The sequence below is a fragment of the Nuphar pumila genome, chromosome 6, assembly GCF_984573655.1.
Source record: "Nuphar pumila chromosome 6, dmNupPumi1.hap1.1, whole genome shotgun sequence".
NCBI lineage: Eukaryota > Viridiplantae > Streptophyta > Magnoliopsida > Nymphaeales > Nymphaeaceae > Nuphar > Nuphar pumila.
Window position 1 is genome coordinate 26,183,056 of NC_143254.1, and position 22,691 is coordinate 26,205,746.

Genomic DNA, 22,691 nt, shown 5'->3' on the forward strand with positions numbered 1-22,691 from the left:
TAACAAGTTGGCCAATCATTAAGAAGATTAAATGAGGACTTTACTAACTATTTTAAATAATGTCAAAATCTAAATATAAATACCAACCAATCATTTTAAGTTGAAATAAAAGACATCAATGATATATCATATTAAAAAATTAGTGGGTTGGGGTTCTAATAAAGCTCGAGTTTCAACGGGTTCCATTTAGGTTTGGCTCATGTATAAAATGGGTTTGGGTTAGTTCGGGTACCAAGGAGGTTGAGGTATGGGTCGGTTTAAGGATAAAATGAGTCCAAGTACATTATTTGGTCGGGTTCCGGTCACTTTGGCTTTACATTATCTAGACCAGTTTGGGCAGGGTATAAAACACGAGTTAGATACAAACGGTTTCGGGTCTTAATTTACTTCATTTACAATACACAAGACTCAAGCATTTTTTTGTTATGTGTCTACTTTTTGGACTTGACCACAACCGATGGGCCTATAAAAATTGGGTCAGGCAGATATACTCGACCTAATTACACCCCTGTATATACATAGGAATTCTTTTGAGAGACTTGACCCCTTTTATGATCGAAAAATGATCATACTATATGCCAAAAATGATGAGTTTCTCAAAAAAAATTATAATTTTTGAAATAGGCACGATCTCCAAATTTACAAATTTTTAGTTTTAAAAGAACATTTTCACCCTTTACAAAAGCAAATTTCAACTTCCTCCAAATATCCAACTTTTCTCTTCTCCAAAATATAAGAATATGCAAATTTTATCCCAAATATACAAATTTCTTCATAAATATGTGATTTTCATTTCAAATATGTGAATGTCGTATTGTATTTATAAATGATCTCTTGCCTATGCGGAGGTTTGCACTTATGCGAGGATATTCACAAATTTGGGAGATGCTAGTGAACTCGCACACACTAAAAAGTCAAAGGGCCTTTAGTGATGAATTTGCAGCATCACTGATAGCTTTTAGCGGTGCTTTTGAATTTTTTATAAAGGCTTTAGTGGTGCTAATGGTCCGTTGATTGAAGATTCAAACCAAAAACTGCATTTTAATTAATATGCAGTCTCTGCTCCAGTTTAGTTTCTGCCCTGTTTTCAACTCAGCGCATACTCCAGCTATATAAAAAAAGAACAAGGAAAGTTAACTCTTTAGTGGAAAATCAATGACTTTCCAGCCTCTTGCAGAGAGCGAGCATCAAAGTGGAAAACATAGGCATTGGCATCCGTCGAACCACACTATATATATATATGAGATGTGAAATAGGTACAAACTAATCGTGAACCACCAAGATCAATTGAAAAAAAAAAAGACTCTTTAGCTAAAAATGTTTATATTTTTTCATGTCCTTTGTTTTCGTTTGTTTTGAGAAAAAAAAAAGAATAAAAAATTCACAGCCTCTAAAAAGCCTGGCTTCTTGGCCTGTCGAGGAAGTTCGAGGTCTAAACTCGCCAAATCTTCCTCATCAATGTCGTCTGATGCAGAGGATGAGCATAGGGAAGCTTATGGTGTCTTTGTAGTATATAAGCAAACAAAATCATTGGGGAAAATGAGCTGCAGCCATTTCTTGTTGATGCCATATCTTTCTTCCACTTCAATCACCCTTTCGCAACTCTCCACCTAGACCATAACCAGCTTCGAGGAGGCGGATCCTCCTATACTGTTGAGCCTGTTGAGAGTACCCGCTCATCTCCACCATGCCATCTGGCACTTCCCAATTTTTCTCCTCTTCACTCTCACTGTTACCTATTCCATCCTCGTCCTCATTGCTGTAACCTCCAACACTCAACTCTTTCAAACTATTCAATTCCCATAAGGGGAGGCGGCCTCTCAACTTGTGGCATTTTGTGATGTCCAAATATGTGAGGTTCTGGAGAGACCCCATGGAATCAGGAAGCTCTTCAATTCCACTGTAAGAGAGATTAAGCTCAGACAGACTGCTCATATTCCCAAGAGAATCGGGCAATGCCTGAAGAGATTTACATCCTGGCAAATCTAGCCTCTCGAGTCTGGTCAAATTGCCAATAGACTCGGGCAATGCCTGAAGAGATATACAATAGATTAAATCTAGCCTCTCGAGTCTGGTCAAACTGCCAATAGACTCGGGCAATGCCTCAAGAAATATACAATACTTTAAATTTAGTCTCTCGAGTCTGGTCAAACTGCCAATAGACTCGGGCAATGCCCGAAGAGATTCACATGACGTCAAATCTAGACTCTCGAGTCTGGTCAAACTGCCAATAGACTCGGGCAATGCCCGAAGAGATCCACATGATGAAAAATCTAGCCTCTCGAGTCTGGTCAAACTGCCATTAGACTCGGGCAATGCCCGAAGAGATTCACATGACGTCAAATCTAGACTCTCGAGTCTGGTCAAACTGCCAATAGACTCGGGCAATGCCTGAAGAAATTTACAATACATTAAATTTAGTCTCTCGAGTCTGGTCAAACTGCCAATAGACTCGGGCAATGCCCGAAGAGATCCACATGCCGACAAATCTAGCCTCTCGAGTATGGTCAAACTGCCAATAGACTCGGGCAATGCCCGAAGAGATCCACATGATGAAAAATCTAGCCTCTCGAGTCTGGTCAAACTGCCAATAGACTCGGGCAATGCCTCAAGAAATATACAATGCATTAAATTTAGTCTCTCGAGTCTGGTCAAACTGCCAATAGACTTGGGCAATGCCTCAAGAGATTCACAGTACGATAAATTTAGGTTCTGGAGTCCGATCAGACTGCCAATAGACTCGGGCAATGCCTGAAGAGATTTGCACGTCGACAAAAGTAGCTCTTTAAGTCCGATCAATCTGCCAATAGACTCGGGCAATGCCCGAAGAGATCCACATGATGAAAAATCTAGCCTCTCGAGTCTGGTCAAACTGCCAATAGACTCGGGCAATGCCAGAAGAGATATACAATAATTCAAATCTAGCATCTCGAGGCTGGTCAAACTGCCAATAGACTCGGGCAATGCCTGAAGAGATATACAATAATTCAAATCTAGCCTCTCGAGTCTGGTCAAACTGCCAATAGACTCGGGCAATGCCTGAAGAAATTTACAATACATTAAATTTAGTCTCTCGAGTCTGGTCAAACTGCCAATAGACTCGGGCAATGCCCGAAGAGATCCACATGCCGACAAATCTAGCCTCTCGAGTGTGGTCAAACTGCCAATAGACTCGGGCAATGCCCGAAGATATATACATGACGACAAATCTAGCCTCTCGAGTCTGGTCAAACTGCCAATAGACTCGGGCAATGCCCGAAGAGATCGGAAGTTCCTCAAATATAGCCTCTCCAGATTTGGTGAACAAGAAAATTTAGAAAGCTTCACGAGTTCTTGGCAATGACTAAGATCAAGGGTCCTCAAATTATGGAAGATCTGTCAATCAAAACATTGTTTCTTGATTAATACTACAAACAAACAATGCCATACTAGAATACCAAAACTAACCTTATTTTTTGCAATATCATTGTAGCTCCAAACTCGAAGGATTCTGCTAATAGATATGCCCAAGAATCCAAATTTTGTGAGATCCAGTTGGGAACCTCTCAATTTTAATGATCTCAAACTTGTGGGCATCCTGTTAAAGTCACCTACTAGTTTGACCCCATCCAAGTAGAGCAGCCTTAGATTCTTCATGCTCGAAAAAGCTTCAGTTCTGAAATGTATTGGGTTTCTCTCAAAATTGTAGTACACAATGCCTTCAACTTTTGTTGTTCCCTGGTGGTGGGCAACATGAATATTGTCAAACTGGTAATTAATCTATGAGTTAAAAAAATAGCAAGAGACAAGAAATAAATTATAGTATCATTATTTCTCTTACCTTACGATTATCCAGTACTTCTTTCACATCCTCTCTATCCCATAGTCTGCTACGCATGCCAACATCCTTGTCTTCCTCTTTGACAATGTTTCTCCCCACGTCGCGAAGTAAATCATGCATCTCTATAATTTCATTTCTACCAATCTTGATAAGAGATCTTTGTACAAGAACCTCAATCGCAATCTCTGGGGCTGGGAACCCACACCCTTTCAATATGCCGACGGTCTCGTCTTTTGGGTAGCCAATGAAAAAACATGCAATGTCCAAGAAAATTCTTTTTTCTTCTTCTTCGCCAAGTCCATCATAGCTTATTTTTAACCTCTTCACAATATCAACAGCAGGTGTACTCTTCAACTTGTCTAACGTTTCTTTCCACATAGTCAAACTAGTTTTGTCTGACAATAATGAACCAATCACTTCTAGTGCTAATGGAAGTCCACGTGTATACGACACCATTTGTTCAGACAAATCTCTGTATTCTTCATTCGGCTGGTCCCTTGGGAAAGCATGCAAATTAAACAGTTGAAGTGATTCCTCCTCATTTAATCCATCAAGTTCGTAGCTTTCATGCACTTTATGCACATTTAGCACATGTCTGTCTCTAGTGGTGATGATGATTCTAGTTCCTTCACCAAACCAACTACAATCACCAGCCAAGGCATCAAGTTGAGCTTTATCGTTAACATCATCTAAAATAGCCAGGATTCGTTTGCAACCAAATCTTTCTTTAATGATGGAAATGCCTTCGGCAACACTATGTATTTCTGGATCATCTTTCAAGACCTTCTTAATGAATTGTTTTTGGAAATTGATCACCCCATCATGTTGTGTTGCCTTGTCCTTGATGTTCTCAAAGAAGATGGTTTCTTCAAATTTGTGCATGACGTCATCGTGTATGGCCTTTGCCAATGTTGTCTTTCCCGCACCTCCCATTCCATGTATACCAACCATTTTGACATTGTTTTCTTCAATATTTAACAATTCTAAGACACCTTTAACACGCGAGTCAATCCCAACTGGATGTTTGGCAATTACATCTAATGGTATTTTGCGCAACTCATTTAAAACTCTTTGGACAATTTCTTTGATCATTGATGCCTCGTTCCTGCTTGTTTTGCAAACAACACAATGAAATTAGCAAGTGGGATAACAATGTGTTTTACTTGACATATCTAGCTAAAAACAAATTAATAGGAAAAGCACATTATTAAATAGGAATAATTAGAGAAAATGTCTACATGAAAGTATGACAAAGCAAATATAGTATTAAAAGAATGTAATGAATATGTAGCTACATAGACTTGATCTACATCATCACTACAACTATAATATGGCAAAAAAATTTAAGAAGTTCATGTATGTTCTACCGTTTTATAGAATATTTTCTTATTAAGTATTTTAAACAAAGAAACTACTCGATTTTCATGGCAATAAATAGAAAACATGGCCTTTTTATGGAAAATAAATAGGAGAAAGATTGTACCCAAATTAAGATGAATAGATTTTCACTATGCAAGATTCATATACATGTAATTGGCTAGTTCTCAGTGAAGGAGACATTCCCCTTTATATATTGTAGGCCAATCTCCATTCAATTACAAACATGTTAGTAATCAAATTCGTTAATTGAAATATTCATTTTTAAAACATTTAGCACCATACTAGAAACATATAATAGCTCACAAAAATGTCTTAAATAATTACAAACTTTCTCATGTAACATTAAATTTGTTCCTGGTTTCCTTTTCAGCTATTTACAAGGGGAAAACACAGTTTAGGTGGTGGAGCTCGGCAAATATTGGTGCTTTTTCCACTAGTGAACTTGCTGCTTTGGCCTTAATGCAAGGGACGCACACCCTGGATATCAAAGTAATGGCATCCTTCAACTAAGTGCCCACGTATGCCGAGCCCTTTTAGTGGGTTCAATTAATGTTTTCAGATTACAACAAACAGGAAGTTGTATTACATGTATTATGGGTTCAAATTTTACTAACAAAGGCAATGGGGTTGGTGCTCATGGAAATCCCATTAATGAAGCTTCTTACAAAGATGTTACTTATGTGCTTAATCCTTATAGCAAATGATGATTTGAAAAGACAGTGCATAGAGAAGGTAACCTCAGGCCAAGATCCCGTCATTTCTAGTTCTACTGTGTTAGATCTTCATACTTTGGATCACCAGATTAAGGTCATGATTAGATTTTCGATCAATTGTCTAAAGTTTACGATAATTTGGGTGAGGTTGTTGCACCACAGGGAAAGCAGTGATGAAGGTCTTATTATTTAAATGGATAGCATTTGCTACGCTCGTGGGTAAAGAACCCCCTCACTAAAACTCATAGGGGATGTTGTTTTCACCAAATCTAACCTCGTGGATGTGTTAAGCATGGTCAAAGTAGTAAGAAACAACTCTTGGATCATAGTTTTTGGACATAACATATTTTTTTGAGGTTTGAAAATTTGGTACATTGTAGGCCGTTGATTTTTCAACCCATATAAAATCTGACATATACACCCAAAAACCATGATCCAAAGGCCATTTTTTACTAAACCGATATGTAAATCGAGAGTCAGATGTACAAAAATACTGAAAAAAGTAAAAATATTGCATTTTCTCACTAAAGGGTTCGTTGCCCACGAGGGTAGCAAATATTACCCCTTTTATAAAATATGTTGGACGTGTACAATGACAAGCAGTGAGGTGGTCCTTACATTTGGTGACACCTCGAAAAAACAAGCAAAACTGAGAGTTGTTTTATTGTACCAAACCATAGCCCTTATAACACATAAAAAATACAGAGAACGATAATGCCATACTATAATTAAAAAATAAAAACAATAGGAACTATAAACATTCACGGTATAAGGATTCCCTAATAATATTGAAATTCACACAAGAAATAGGTTAAAAATCCAAAGTTTTATTTGTCTAATCTGCCCAAATACAATGGATAATTGATGAAAAACATGGGTGCTCTCATTCTCACGAACAAAAATATTCAAGACAAAAAAACACTAAAAATATCACTTTATTTGATAATACTCACAACTACATACAAATTTACATTATATATATATATATATATATATATATATAGGGGGCCCTGTGTTAGGGATAAAAATTGGTTGAATCCAAGATTGGCTTTTGTGATTGTTGGTTGTTCTGACCCAATCTGGATTTGACTCTCCCATGTATTTAGCTGATCTGGATCCGATCTGTTTGCATCCCTACTCTTTGTGCACACTTTTAATGCATTTGTCATGACTTTTGGCCTACTTTTATGGGTTTCAACACTAATTATGAAATTCACATTAACCTACCGTTAAGTACATGCATGAAATTCCTTAACCACTGCAAAAGACTATTGACACTAATTTTTTTTGGGTTCTTAAACCAACTCTAATCGTTGGTCCCTAGCACATAGGCATGCAATGACTTATCAGAATTGGGGTTTCATTCGTTCGCACTTGTTGAGTTTCAAGGTGTGAATTTTTTAATATTATGTTACTCGTTAAGAGTATGAAGATTTTTGGGATAATTATCTAGACATGATTGAGCACGGTCAGGTTTACTTGAGCACATTCAAAGTGTTTTTCATTGTCTAAAGGAAAAGATTTTAAGCTTCATTCGACCAAAATGAGCACTTTTCAAAGAAAGATTTTATAAAAAGGTTAGGTGTTTTTCGGTTGTTCAAATAATAACTTGATTTTTATGGCATTTTGACCTGCAAAATAGCATTCTCAATCATTCCAATAAAAAACAAGAGGCGTTTAGCTTTTCAGCATGTCAAAAATCACTTTGATCCGATGTCAGGCGAAAAGTTATAGCCAAAACATGTTTCGTATTAATTTTGAAAAAAACTTATTCGGAAAGTAGGCATTTTTGGTATATTTTTTATGACCAAAATAATTGATTTTGATTCTGTACTCAAAAGATCGATTATAGAGGAGGATGTTAGTTTTTCAAGCGTCAAACCATTCATCAAATAGACTTTTAGATAGAAAGATACGAACAATTTAGCTCAGGTGAGAAATGACTCATATTTAATCCGAATAGGATCTAGATTCAGAAGCTTAGGAGCAAACCTCCCTGGGGAAGGGCCTTTTTTCAAAACCTGGTTTTTTGGGTGTCATCCAAATGGTACCTTAGCAATAGGCTTTGAGTCCACATCTAAGCCTCTTTCGACGCATTTTTGGAATAGTCTCATATTTAAGAATTTCAAAAAGTGGGGGTAGGGTGCTTCTTGCCCCTCACCTTGGCCATTGTCCACAACCTTTGAAGTGCATAGTCTTTTGTTTGAGCTCAAGAAACACCAAGAGTAAAAGTACTTGAAGCTCTCTTCTCTTCTTTTCTTCTAAAAAGTATTATGCTCAAGCGTTTAGAGGAATTCAATAGCATCATCCTTTCTTGTTTCTTTCCTTCACTTAGGAGAGTGGCCCCAATAGCTATTTCTCATCTTCTTTTTAGGTTAGGTAAATTTTCCAAGGTAGCTTAATATCTTAGGTAGATCTTCTTAGGCTAGTTTACCACTTAGTTGGCCACAAGTTGGGGAAAGTTATGAGTGCCTTGCACCCTACTACTTTCTTCTTTAGATAGTTTGCTTTTCTGCTCCATGATTAGGATTTTCTCAATTTTCTTGTGGGAAAATTCTAGCTTACTAATATAGCATAGGAGTTTACTTTCTTAGCATAGTATTGTGGCCTTTTCTATGAAGAAGGCCATTTACTCTACCAAACTGTTGACTCCCAAATGGATGTAGAGACTCTATCACTACAAGAAAACACGTTGTTAGCGACAGACGGTAGCGACGGAATATTTCCGTCGCTAGTTAGCGACGGATTAACGAGCAAAAAACATCCGTCGCTATAATCCATGAAGCATACGAAACCAGCGACGGAATATAGTCTGTCGCTCAGTCCGTCGCTATTTAGCGACGGATTTTGTGACATACTATTTTGTCGTTATGTCCGCACGATTTACCGACGACTCTGAAGACAAACTTTAGTCCATCGCTAAGTAGCGACGGACTTGGCGACGGCGTATCGTCCATCGTTGGTTTCGTAAATTTGATTTACGTGGGCTTAGCGACAGATTAAATCCGTCCCTAAGCCGTCGCTAAGTTTCGAATAACCCTAATCCCAGACAGCTTTTCCTTTTCTTCTTTCGCTGCTCCCGCCGTTTGCCGCTCCTGCCGTTCGCCGGTCCCACCGTCCGTCGGCCCCGCCGCCCGGAGAAAGGTAAAGGACGCCCCCCTGCATTTTTCGGCAGGGGGTTGACCCCCTACCGGAAACGCAGGGGGTCGACCCCCTGCCGGAAAGTCAGGGGGTTAACCCCTTGTTGTTCCGGCTGGGGGTCAACCCCCTTGCCAGAAACGCAGGGGGTTAACCCCCTTCCCAAAACGCGGGGGTTAACCCCCTGCGTTTTTCGGCAGGGGGTTAACCTCCTACGTGAAAACGAGGGTTAACCCCCTGCCGAAAACGGCAGAGGGTTAACCCCCTGCGTGAAAACGGGGGGGTTAACCCCCTGCCGAAAAACGGAGGGGGTTAATCCCCGCGTTTTTCGGGAGGGGGTTAACCCCCTGCGTTTCCGGCAGAGGGCTAACACCCTGCGTTTTCCGGCAGGGGACCCTTGCCCCCTGCCTTTCCGGCAGGGGGTTTAACCACTGCCATAACAGGCAGGGGGTCAAGCCTTTCCTGCTCAGGCAGAGGGGCGACCCCCTGCTGTTCCGGCAGGGGGTCGACTCACTGGCGGAAAGGCTGGGGGTCGACCCCCTACCCGAACAGGGGGTCAGTTAACTCCCTACGTTCCGTAAGGAGGTTAACCCCCTATGTTCCGTAAGGGGGTCGACCCCCTGCCGGAACAGTAGGGGAGTCGACCCCTTGCCAGAACAGTTTTTTTTTTTCGTGGTGACTTCATTTTAAAACAGTGTTTTTTTGTGCAGATTTTTCAACGGAACCAGCTCGTGCTCAGCCACCTGTGGTAAGTAAGTGTCAAAAACAATGCAAATCGGGTAAATACCCGTGGTGAGTAAGTGAAGCAAGCGTATCACATGTTATTTAATTTATTAGATGTAACACTTTATTGTTCACACACTCACTTAGTTATTGATATTTAGGGTTGCTTCGTTGGAGTTCGGAGATCATGCTGAGCATGATTTTAATGTATGAATATTGAAGTGTTCTTATTTTTGGAGTACGGAGTCCATGCTAGGCATGGTAGTAGTTAGTGAGATATTGAAGTGTGTTTGCTGCAGGTACATGTTTGCCATTTGTTTGATATGAATGATTACGATGTATTGCAATGTTTGATGTAATTGTATCCATGCTTGCATGTAACTTTCAATTTGATTATGACTTCCATGTGAAATTGTATAATGAAAGCATGTTTCAAATGATTGTATCGTGTCATGAATAGTTTGCACTTGAAAATATTAAGTTATCAATGCATGCATCAAAATTCTTGTTATTGTATGACATCATATATTGCATGATAAATTTGATATGTTCTTTATCGTAGCATTCTGATTGCTCTCTTTTAATTCATTAGGCTATTATTCGTAACATCATAAGAAAATGACTGCAAACCGTGAATGGATGTACCGTATGATAGTGGACAATGAGTTATCGCATGAATATATGGATGGTGTTGACAGTTTTATTGAATTTGCAACGGCAAGTGTCAGTACAGTGGATCCCACAGGTCGGATTAGGTGTCCCTGCAAGATTTGTAAGAATAATCGATTTGTAGAACCTCATGGCGTTAGACATCACCTATACAGGAAGGGTTTTGTGAGTGATTATCAGAACTGAATGTTTCATGGAGAAGAATTTAGAAACGATTTTGATGCACGGGTGAATATGGTGCACGATAATCCATATACGAATTTGATATTTGATGCCGCAGGAACAGAACTGGGTTCTGCTATGAGTTCTAGTGATGTAAGAATTGCCGTAGATGAAGAATCACCAAACAATGCAGCTAGTAGATTTTATGATTTACTTAGAGATGCTGATGAGCCACTTTGGAACGGTTGTGAGAGTCACACTATCTTGTCTGCAGTTCTTCAACTAATGAATTTGAAGTCCGAGTATAATTTGAGTCAATCATGTTTTGACTGTTTGTGCATGATTGCAAAGAGTATGTTGCCCAAAGACGAGAAATTGCCACAAAATTTCTATCGTGCGAAAGTTATGGTCAACGCTCTAGGTATGGGTTACAAAAAGATTGATGCCTGTCCAAATCACTGCATGTTGTATTTCAAGGAGCAGGAAAACAACATATCATGCCCGTCATGTGGGCATCCTCAGTTCAAGCCAAAGACAAGAGGCAATGGTAGCACGAGATCAAATGAAGTTTCATACAAGTCGCTCCGCTACTTTCCTATCACTCCTAGATTGCAGCGATTGTATATGTCTTCAAGGACAGCTAAACACATGAGATGGCATGCAAATAAAGTTTGACACGATGAAAACAAGATCACGCATCCTATTGACGCTGAAGCTTGGAAGCACTTTGATCGTACTCATCAGAACTTCGCAATGGAAGTGCAAAATGTTAGACTTGGTCTATGTATAGATGGATTTAATCCATTTGGGGGTAGATCAACTCCATACTCATGCTGGCCAGTATTTGTAACTCCATACAACCTTCCACCAAGCTTGTGTATGAAACATCCAAATCTTTTCTTGTCTTTGTTGATCCCTGGTCCGACCTCACCTGGCCAAAATCTTGATGTATATCTAAGGCCATTGATTGATGAACTAAAAGTATTGTGGGATGACGGTGTTACCACGTATGATGCCCACAAAAAACAAAATTTCAACATGAAGGTCGTTGTTCTATGGACAATTAGTGACTTCCCTGCATATAGTATGCTATCTGGTTGGAGCACACATGAGAGGTTGGCTTGTCCGTACTGCATGGAGGATTCCAAAGCTTTTAGATTGAGGCATGGAAGGAAGCCTTGCTGGTTTGAGTGCCATCGTCGATTTCTACCCAGCGATCATCCGTTCCGACGTCAAAAGAATGCGTTTACAGCAGGCACAACTGAAATGGAAGGTCCATCCTCAAGATTGTCTGGCATAGAGATTCTAAGAAGATTGCGATACTTTCCAGATGTATTAACAGACGCCCGCAGTCCTACACCCTTCTGTGGATTTAGGAAGGATCACAATTGAACGAAGAAATCTATTTTTTGGGAACTACCGTATTGGCCGACCCTATTGATACGACATAATTTGGATGTGATGCATGTAGAGAAAAATGTGTTTGATAATGTGTTCAATACAATAATGAATATTAAAGGAAAAACGAAGGATAATCCGAAGGCCCGTATGGATTTAAAATTAATATGTAAAAGACCAGAATTGGAACTCAAAGAGTATAATGGCAAAGTACTGAAACCAAAGGCAAAGTACGTGCTCGGACCTGATCAAATAAAACATGTATGTCAATGGTTGAGGCAACTGAGATTTCCAGATGGATATGTCTCTAACATTGCTCGGGCTGTGAAGATTGACGATGGACAGTTATATGGGTTGAAGAGCCATGATTGTCATATCTTTATGCAATGATTGATACCCCTAGCATTCCATGATATGTTAGACAAACCTATATGGGGGGTATTGTCTGAGTTGAGCGAATTTTTCAGAACATTGTGCGCATCGGAGGTCGTAGTATCAGATGTAAAGAATCTCGAGGACTCTGTCATCACCACTGTTTGTCTGCTAGAAAAGATATTTCCGCCAGCATTTTTAGATGTTATGAAACATTTGATCATACATCTGCCATATGAACTAAGGGTTGGTGGCCCTGTGCAAAATCGATGGATGTACCCATTTGAAAGGTATATATTTTTTTATATTTGTCTTTTTAATGACAATAATTTAAAATTTGAAATGTATATTCTTGTCAGATGCATGTTCAACCTAAAAAAAAGGTTCGTAATAAAGCAAGAGTAAAAGGCTCTATTTGTGAGGCGTACACTTTAGAAAAGATTTCAAATTTCTCATCTATGTACTTCGAACCTCATATTCCAACACGTTACACATGCCCGCCCCGTAACGATGATGGAGAACAAGTAACTGTAGCTGACAAGTTGTCGATATTTCAACCACTTGGGCATGCATTTGATAGTTGCCGATCAAGGCTATTGACAGATTGAGAGCAAGATGCGGCACACATCTATATTCTTTTTAATTGCTCAGCGATCGACCCATACATCGAGTAAGTATATGTATATGCAACTCAATTATAAATCCTTTTATGTTCTATATGTGGATACATGGCTCGGTAATATAAGTATTTGTGGTTTGCAGACAATTTGATCTGGAGTTGCAAAGCGAAGTTTCATATCTCACTGATGCAGAAGTACAAAAAGAACGTGAAACTAAGTTTGTGGAGTGGTTGAAACAGTTGGTAAAGAAGCTAACATAAATTTTGTACTTATAAACAACACTAAGTTACTTAATTGATCATGATCACAATCATTGTTTTTGTTTGTGCGTAGGTTCGCCATGGTGATGTTAAAGATCAAGGAATATGTGATTTAGAAAATGGTCCGACCAAAGTTGTGCAATGCTACAATGGGTATATCGTAAATGGTTATCGATTCCATACAAAAGATTATGGTATAAACAAATCAACGATAAATAGTGGCATGTGTGTCAAGGGTAGCAGCTACGGTGAAAATAAACATGATTACTACAGTGTTATAGAGGAAATAATGGAGTTGACTTACTTAGGCATGAATAACAGGGTTACTTTATTCAAGTGTCATTGGTTTGATCCAACTGTAACAAGACTCGACAAAGCTTCAGGCAATGTGGAGGTGAATCATAAATCCAGGTTTGGAACATATGAACCATTCATATTAGCCTCGCAAGCTCAACAAGTTTATTATACTTCATATCCGAGTATAAAAAAGTCAGATAGAAATGAATGGTGGGCAGTTTGCAAGGTGAAGTCCAAACTATACCCCGAGTATGATCAGTTACAGGAAGATGAGTTAGCTGAAGACAGCGATTACTATCAATCAGATGATGTCTATGACTTCGCTTATGGTCACGATGTTGCACATGATATGCATGTCATATCTCCATTGGCCGATGAAACATTCATAGAGGAATGTGATCCAAATGACATACCAAGTGGATGGGCAAACAATGAAGAAGAAGAAGAAGAAGAAGAAGAAGAAGAAGAAAGTCAAACTAGTGACGAGGAAGAATTCTCAAGCTAGTGAGCAAAATCTTATACTACAAACCTCTATTTAAATGCATTGCAGTACTTGATGTGAGTTGTATTGCAATACTTGGTGTGAATGATTAAAAATTTTATTTGAATGTATTGTAATACTTGATACGAATGATTCGAATGCATTACAATACTTGATGTGAATGATTTGAATTATTTGAATGTATTGTAATACTTGATACGAATGATTCGAATGCATTGCAATACTTGATGTGAATGATTTCAATTATTTGAATGCATTGTAATACTTGATGCGAATGCATGAGTTGTATTGCAACACTTGATGTGAATAATTAAAAATTTTATTTGAATGTATTGTGATACTTGATACAAATTATTTGAATGCATTGTAATACTTGATGTGAATGATTTGAATTATTTGAATGTATTGTAATACTTGATACGAATGATTCGAATGCATTGCAATACTTGATGTGAATGATTTCAATTATTTGAATGTATTATAATTTATGCAATGAATGATTTGAATTATTGCAATACTTGATGTGAATGATTTGAATTATTTGAATGCATTGTAATACTTGATGAGAATGATTTGAATGCATTGCAATGCTTGATGTGAATAACTTGAATGCATTGCAGTACCTGATATGAATGATTTGAATTATTGTAATACTTGATGCGAATGACTTGAATGTATTGTAATACTTGATGTGAATTATTTGAATGTATTGTATGACATATGTTATTTATTAGAATATGGTTCGTGGAGGTTATAGTGGTTGTTCATTCAGTAGTAGCCAGGCTCAGCCTTCATCTTCACGGGCTCCTGTGATAGGTATATCATATAACTAATTAGATGCTTGATTAGTTCAAATGCGCATTCTAAGAATTTCTAACGTATTTTTTTACAGATGATGTTGCGCCTATACACGACCCACCTACACCAGTTGATCACACAAGTCAGGAGCCAACACAGGAAACAAAGTCTTCTCAGGCTGGCACAAGAAGACTCATTCAAATAGTGTATATCGATAATCGACCGTAAGTATTTTGTTTTCAATTATTGCATATCTTATAAATATTTTATATTGATATTTACTGTGTAACAATTCATGTGCAGCACGAGGTTTGAGCCACAAGAAGTAGTACGGGAGATTAGGAATTCACTTCTTCAACATCTACCAGGACCGGTTGCTCAATGGAAAGAGTACCCAAAGGAGGTGTTAGACAGATTGTGGTCCTCATTCATGGTATACAGTTGTTCCTCATAGTTAATGTGTTTCATATTTAATTTATTTAAGTAATGTCTACTAACTTTCTGAAAATATTTGTAGGCTTCGAATCGCTTCGCAACTACGGTGGAAGAAAATGATGCAAGGAAGGTGTGGCAGAAGGTGGTTGCCAATCGATTTGCAGACATGCTGCACACTATGAATACTGCAACAAAAAAAGCATCTGGCGTAGTAGATGATCCATTACTGTGGAAGGGCCATGACCCTATTACTATCAGGAGAGATTACTCGGATAAAATGTGCGATAAGTGGGCGGGAGATGCATTTAGAAATCGCTCTGCGAAGGCTGCACAAAATCGATCGAAGATGCCCGAAGCCCATCTACACACAGGTGGATCTAAGACATTTGGGAGCCACCTGAAGAAAATGGTAACTCATCAATATATAATATTAATTTTATAAGTATTGTTGCAAACTTGTGTACTAAATCTTTTGTCATTTAACTTCGCAGGAAGTAGAAAAAGGAGGCAGTGTACCATATAAGGATGTGTTTGTTGAAACACATAAACGGAAGACCACAGAAGACTTCGTATCAGAGAAGGCGAGAACGACAACGATATGTATTTATTCTATTAATAATCATTGCAATATATATGCAAGTTATCATAATGTTATCATTAATTATTAATGAATACTTTAAACATTATTTTGTAGGAGGCATATGAGCAACAGATGGTAGAGCGATATGGCGATGACGCTACTCAACATCCATCATTTGATCCTACAGCATGGGTGACTGCAGCAGGTGAACCCAAAAAAGGTCGTGTGTTCGGGTTTGGGAGTAATATGAACACTTCACCAGTTATTGCTTCTTCCAGTTACGGCTCACCGACTTCTTGCACCGACATAAGCTCCAAGCAACAAACTATTCTTTCCAGTGATGATGTACGCTAGATCGTTACGGAATCACTGAATAACTACTTCCATGACACCGTCGCCCCCTTTCTCCGAAATGAGATCAACAATCTTGTTCTGAACAGGAGATCTTCGATTCCAGGTCTCTCTCAGGTATAATCACATATTCAGTTTTTTGTCTGCCTTAGAACACATATGAGCATAATCAAATCACATATATAACTTTTTGCCTGCCTTAGAGAACATATGAGCATGATAGAATCACATATAGAGTTTTTTTCCTGCCTTAGAGCACATATGAGCATGCTATAATAACATATAGAGTTTTTTTATTGCCTTAGAGCACATATGAGCATGCTATAATCACATATAAATTTTTTTGCCTGCCTTAGAGCACATATGAGCATGCTATAATCACATATTCAGTTTTTTGACTGCCTAAGAACACATATGAGCATGATAGAATCACATATAAAGTTTTTTTGACTGCCTTAGAACACATATGAGCATGCTATAATCACATATTCAGTTTTTTAACTGCCTAAGAACACATATGAGCATGTTATAATCACATATTCAGTTTTTTGACTGCCTTAGCACACATATGAGTATGATAGAATCACATATAGAGTTTTTTTATTGCCTTAGAGCACATATGAGCATGCTAGCCTTAGAGCACATATGAGTATGCTATAATCACATATTCAGTTTTTTGACTGCCTTAGAACACATATGAGCATGTTATAATCGCATATTCAGTTTTTTGACTACCTTAAAACACATATGAGCATGCACAAATCACATATAGAGTTTTTTTACTGCCTTAGAACATATATCATTTATGATAGAATCACATATAATTTTTTTTGCTTTGCCTGCCTTAGAGCACATATGAGCATGCTATAATCACATATTCAATTTTTTGACTGCCTTAGCACACATACGAGCATGATCGAATCACATATATAGTTTTTTGCCTGCCTTAAAGCACATCTGAGCATGGTAGAATCACATATAGAGTTTTTCTAGCTGCCTTAGAACACATATGAACATGCTATAATCACATATTCAATTTTTTGACTGCCTTAGCACACATATGAGCATGATAGAATCACATATATAACTTTTTTCCTGCCTTAGAGCACATATGAGCATGATAGAATCACATATAGAGTTTTTTTATTGCCTTAGAACACACATGAGCACATGATAGAATCACATATAGTGTGTAATTTATTTCATTATATTTTGTTTATCAATACTGACTGTTCTTTTCTTGTGTAGGCTGCTAGCGATAATCAGCATAGCGGAGCTGAAGGGACAGATAAAGACAATGAACAAGAAGACGCACAAAATCTTGGCGATGATTAGAGAACTGTGTTGAAGAAGTTCTATTTTTTTATGTTTCCTAATTGTAATTGTTGAATTGTAAATAATTAAACTTGTTAATTTTAAGGTGGAACGATTAATTGTTGTAGATTCTTGTTATATGGAATTTTTTGTGTGGTTTGTTTTTTATTTACAGGAAATATAAATTATACCGTTTTCGGTATTTAATTTTCAAATAATTTTTTTTTAATTTTTTTTCGTGTTTGCGACGGATTAGCGACGGAACCATCCGTCGCTATTCATATAAATCTAGCGACGGCATAGCGACGGACGTAAATCCGTCGCCAAGTCGTGGTCGTTGTTTAGTACAGGCGGATTGGCGACGGAATACAGCGCTCGTTAGTCCGTCGCAATTAGCGACGGACCTGGCGACGGAATAAATCTGTCGCCAGTTAGCGTCGAAAAATTCGCGACGTAAGCATACCGTCGCCTCATCATCGCTAATCCGTCGCTACGCCTGTTAGTGACGGATTAGCGACGGATTAGCGACGGATTAGCGACGGAATGTGGTCGTCGCTAATCTACTGCTTTGTTGTAGTGTATTGGTGCTTGAGCAAGGGCTAGGGCTTTGTCAAGCCGATGTAAGTATCTTCTTTTATTTCTTTTCTTGTTGCTTTTCTTGTGATTTCTTTTTTTTTTTTTACTCACTTTTACTGATGTGCATATAATTGTTTTTTTTTTTTAGCGTTGGGTGGGTCCACTACCCACAACAGCGGTACTCAAGAAGGCCTTGGTTGGGTTACACCTTACCATTTGACTTTAGATTATTTTTTATTATTATTCTTGTTTTCAAAAAGGATTTTTAAATTCCTACAAAGACTACTAACACTCATATATGACTTTGGAGTTACCCACTACATCAACATGACTCTAGACTACATGCTACACATATAACACTACTTAGAGCCATTATGTGCCTCGATAATTTACTTAATCGCCACATTTTTAATACTTTTCTGATGTCTATATTATACATACAATATTTTATAAATACTAATATTACCTTTAAATCTCTACACATGCATATTTACCAAAATATGCCCAAAACACTTAAATACAATGCTACTTTGAAACTTGACTTTGATTCATAACCCAAAATGGTTTTATACATCATGGTGGCCTCCTTCTATTGATACCAGTTTTACAATCTCAAAAGAGCCTGGATTGAGGATAAAAGAGAGCACTATGAAATTTATTGGTCAATGTCGTAGATTTGTAATATATAGATCAATTTTGGCATGGTTCCATTTGAAATTCTCACTTGTTGCAAACAATGGATTTTAGATCCATAAATCTAAAAAACTAAGGAGGTGTTTTATTGCCCCGACAAACCAAATAATCTCATGGCCTGAGGGTGCATCTAGCATGGGGCCCATACTATATATATCAAATCCTTGAGCAAATAAAGGAATCTTAAATATGAAGATCTTGAGATCCTAAAATGACTTAAATCCATGGTTTATTTCTGATCCAACTAGTGTTTAGGTAGGGGTAGAGGGATAGAGGATTAAAGCCATAAAATTTTGGGTTTGAGATCTTCTAATCTTCAATATCAAAGATCCTAAGTTTCAAAGATATTTTCAAATGCACCCTACAAATGCCTAAAATCCATGTACCTCTAAGCTGGAGAATGGAGATTGAAGGTCATATCTTAAATCTCCAAACAAAATGCCTTGCTACATCACCTTGCCCCAACCCTAATCCCTCTCATAATCTTCTCTCTCATTGCCAACCAAAAGAGGTTCTCTACTACCTGTCTTGTATGTATTTGTGGACTCTCAACAATGAACTGCATGGCCAAGATTGTGACGATCATCCTAGAAGATGATCAACTTCTTCCTCTCCATCAACAATTCAAGATCCTTGCATCTCAAGAAGCCTCTTCTCACTTGATGATTCCCATCTTTCTTGCTTAAGCTTTCTTTCTCTTTTGTGTGTGTCTCAATTAATTAAAATTTCTTTTTTAGCTTATTAAAGAGAATTTGAGTATCATCATCTCTACTGATGGTAACTTTATTGCATCAATACGTAGTTACCATGAAATGAATGGATACAAGAACAATGTTGAAGATGAAGCTAATGCTAAAAAGTAGTATGAAGTGGGAAGCAAGGTTGTTAAATGCGATGAGGCGAAGGAGGCGTTGAGCATGTTATGAAGCAAGGCGTAAGCCTCGAGGCGTTGAAGCGTAAGCTTCATGATCAGAATAGTAAAATATATAATATTAATAAAATAATGAAAATTTTAAATAAGAACTACTAATTTGCTTTTAGTTATTTTAGTACAAAATCATAAGAAAATAAAATAAAGATGCATCACCAATCTCTGCGTCCGCCATTAACTGAACAAACCAGATCCATATCCAAATCTGACTTTTGTGTACAAGATCCCAACCCAAATCCATATCCAAAATTTGATAAAGGTAGAGTTTAATATGGATCCAAAACATACATGATAATTCTAGAACTTCTGAAATAAGACCAAAATTTATTGTTTTTTACATGAAAGCTACAAATGGATCAGATTAGATCCAAACCTGAAAACAGATGGGATCGAATCCAAATTTAATCAGAATATACTTTTGGATAACAAAGTAATGAACTATCATATTGGATCTCTCGTTTATCAGGACCTATAGGATGAGATTCTGGATCTGCCAAGTTCAGGGTAAATTATATAAAATCTCCACCATAACAGAGAATCTCACATAGAATAGTTGTTAGAAAGATCTCCACTCCACATATACATACCCAGTGATATGGATCCAATATCTAACTCTCATCTTATACAAACATGATAGAGAATTTACACTCTTCATAAGGGTGCGTATGGAATATAGGATTTCACTAGAATTTGAATCCATATCCACTTAATTCCTCTTTGTGGCTGGAATGAAGGATTTAGTAGAATTGGATTACAATTCCACTAAATTCCCTAAATCCAAACACATCCTAAGGGAGCCAATATGGTGCAAGAAGAGAAATGTAACTTACATCGCCTCCAATATTTTATTGGTTTGTGCTTGGAAAAAGCAAGAGGATTTTGCATTGATAGCCAAACTAAGTGCACACCATAGTCACAAATACCGGCCATTTTTTTAAATATCATGATTTTATTGTGAGATTTTAAAAAACTGACACAATCTCGAGAAAAATGTGATATTTCAAAATATTACCAATTTTGAAAATATCACATCTTTTATCATAATATTTTTCTTGTTATAATGTGATCTTGGCATTTTTATATTTTTTGCCTATATTTTTCTACATAGTTTATCTGATATATATTAAAATTTTAAATATACCAGTATTTTTTTAGATTTTCTTGAGGAAAATAAATTTTACAGATTATCATGACATTTTCCTTTGTCAAGAAAATCGCTAAATAGATTTATGACTATGGAATACACACGCATCCAGATGGGTGCATGCTAGCATATCGGTAATCAAGTACACTTTCTTCTTTTTATCATATCTCAGGTGACGTCACATGGATATGTATACAAACATGGATGTGATATATGGATTCGAGACATGAGTGCATTATATGATTTTTATGCAAGGTCAAACACAGTGATGATATATATTTCTTAAATTTAATATATAACTTTTGATCTTTTTTATTATGAAAATCTACTAAAATATTATACATAGTGTCTCTGTAGGCCTTGTCATGTCTTCTAGACACACGACCATCGTGTCCTTGTGACATAAAATTCTCAAAGTATTAGGAGGTCATAAAAGTCATCTTATGAACAAATATAAAAAGGCTAAAAGAAATATCAATGCTTCCGGTATTGAGTGTGCACCTCAGTACCTTGAGCATGCAACACTGGTGGGAAGCATGATACAATTATGAAGCTATTAAAGGGCAGGCAAAAACAAATAAGAAATCATGTGAACATAAATATAAAACAATATAAAATTAAGTTATAAAAAAATATAATATTCTAACATAAAAAATGTAAAAAGTAAGGGAAGTGACAAGAAGCAAAAGGAAAACTTTAAGGAAGCTGTTTAGAAAAGGAAGAGGAAGCGGGCTCCACACCTAAGGAAATCGAGTTTACCATATTTTGAAATTAGGTTTCTTAAAGCTTCCCCTCTTTTTGGGGAAATGAAGAGCTTCCCGTTTCAGAAGGGAGCTTCTCAGTTTTCCCATATAACAAGAAGCTTCCGGTAACTATGCATCAATCGTTATATTAGAGTTTACCCATGTAATAAAGGAGTTTACCATATTTTTCTACTTTTTAACATATATAACGAGAGAGAGAGATATGTACTGGTTATCAAGATGAAAGCCACTTTTAATGCCAACGTCTGTCAATGCCACCCTCCATTCTTCCACATCCTCCTCACAATTGATGTGCAGGTTGCTGAAAGCATTTTGGAAAGGACCCGTTTGATGGCGAACGTGTGAAGGATCGACCTTGTAGAAAACAGGGAGGATTTTCTTGTTGAGTTGTATCATCTTGGCCAACTCTTTCAAACACCAATTTGAATTGGCATACCCAGTGGACAAGATGACTAGGCAGACATTTGAGTGCTCAATTGCACTCCACAGACCCTCATCAATCCTCTCTCCTTTCTCCAAACTCTGATCCATGAAAGTAGGAACTCCCTTGTCTATGAGAGCTTGGTGGAGGTGGCTTGTAAAACCGTTGCGAGTGTCCTCTCCCCTGAAACTCAAAAACACTTTAGATGATGAAGCCGAAGCCATGGTTTAAAGTCTCAAAGACTGGAGATGAGATTCAAAAGCAAATTTCCGCAAGAAGTGGGAAGGTCGAGATTGGTATTTAACATGCTCTGGCAATTGCTCAGAAATCGTCAAGTAAACGGATAGAGCCTTCGACTTTTACTAGTCACCACCGACGAAGTTTCCTCAGCCACAATACGTTAACGTGGAGGGAGTGCGTGTGGAACCCCCATTTAAGAAGAACAAGGACAAGCATTCATTCTTTAACGCGGAGTGATGCCCATCTTGAAGGCCCACGCAAATTAAAGACACGCGGACGAGTGGGACATGTAAAATGACTTCTAATGTATCCTATTTTCCAAAACTGTCCCTACCTTACCACACATTACTGCAAAGAGGTTCTTTTACCAACCAAAATGCTGTACCGACC

General features: G+C 37.6%; 1 protein-coding gene across 2 annotated transcripts; it reads right to left on the bottom strand.

The window, feature by feature from the left end:
* Positions 1–1,290: 1,290 nt before the first annotated feature.
* LOC149834429 (disease resistance protein RUN1-like) lies at positions 1,291–22,366 on the bottom strand. 2 transcript variants are annotated; one of them, XM_090011399.1, is made up of 4 exons: positions 21,849–22,366; positions 3,821–4,928; positions 3,448–3,717; positions 1,291–3,375 (listed from the first exon to the last, which is right to left on the bottom strand). In XM_090011399.1, exons 1-4 carry the CDS (start codon positions 22,283–22,285, stop codon positions 1,585–1,587), a joined length of 3,606 nt encoding a protein of 1,201 aa, XP_089867525.1. In that variant the 5' UTR covers positions 22,286–22,366; the 3' UTR covers positions 1,291–1,584. The 2 variants fall into 2 exon arrangements, with proteins under 2 accessions (XP_089867525.1, XP_089867526.1); XM_090011400.1 differs by having other exon boundaries at positions 1,292–3,375; positions 3,821–4,925.
* Positions 22,367–22,691: the final 325 nt, after the last annotated feature.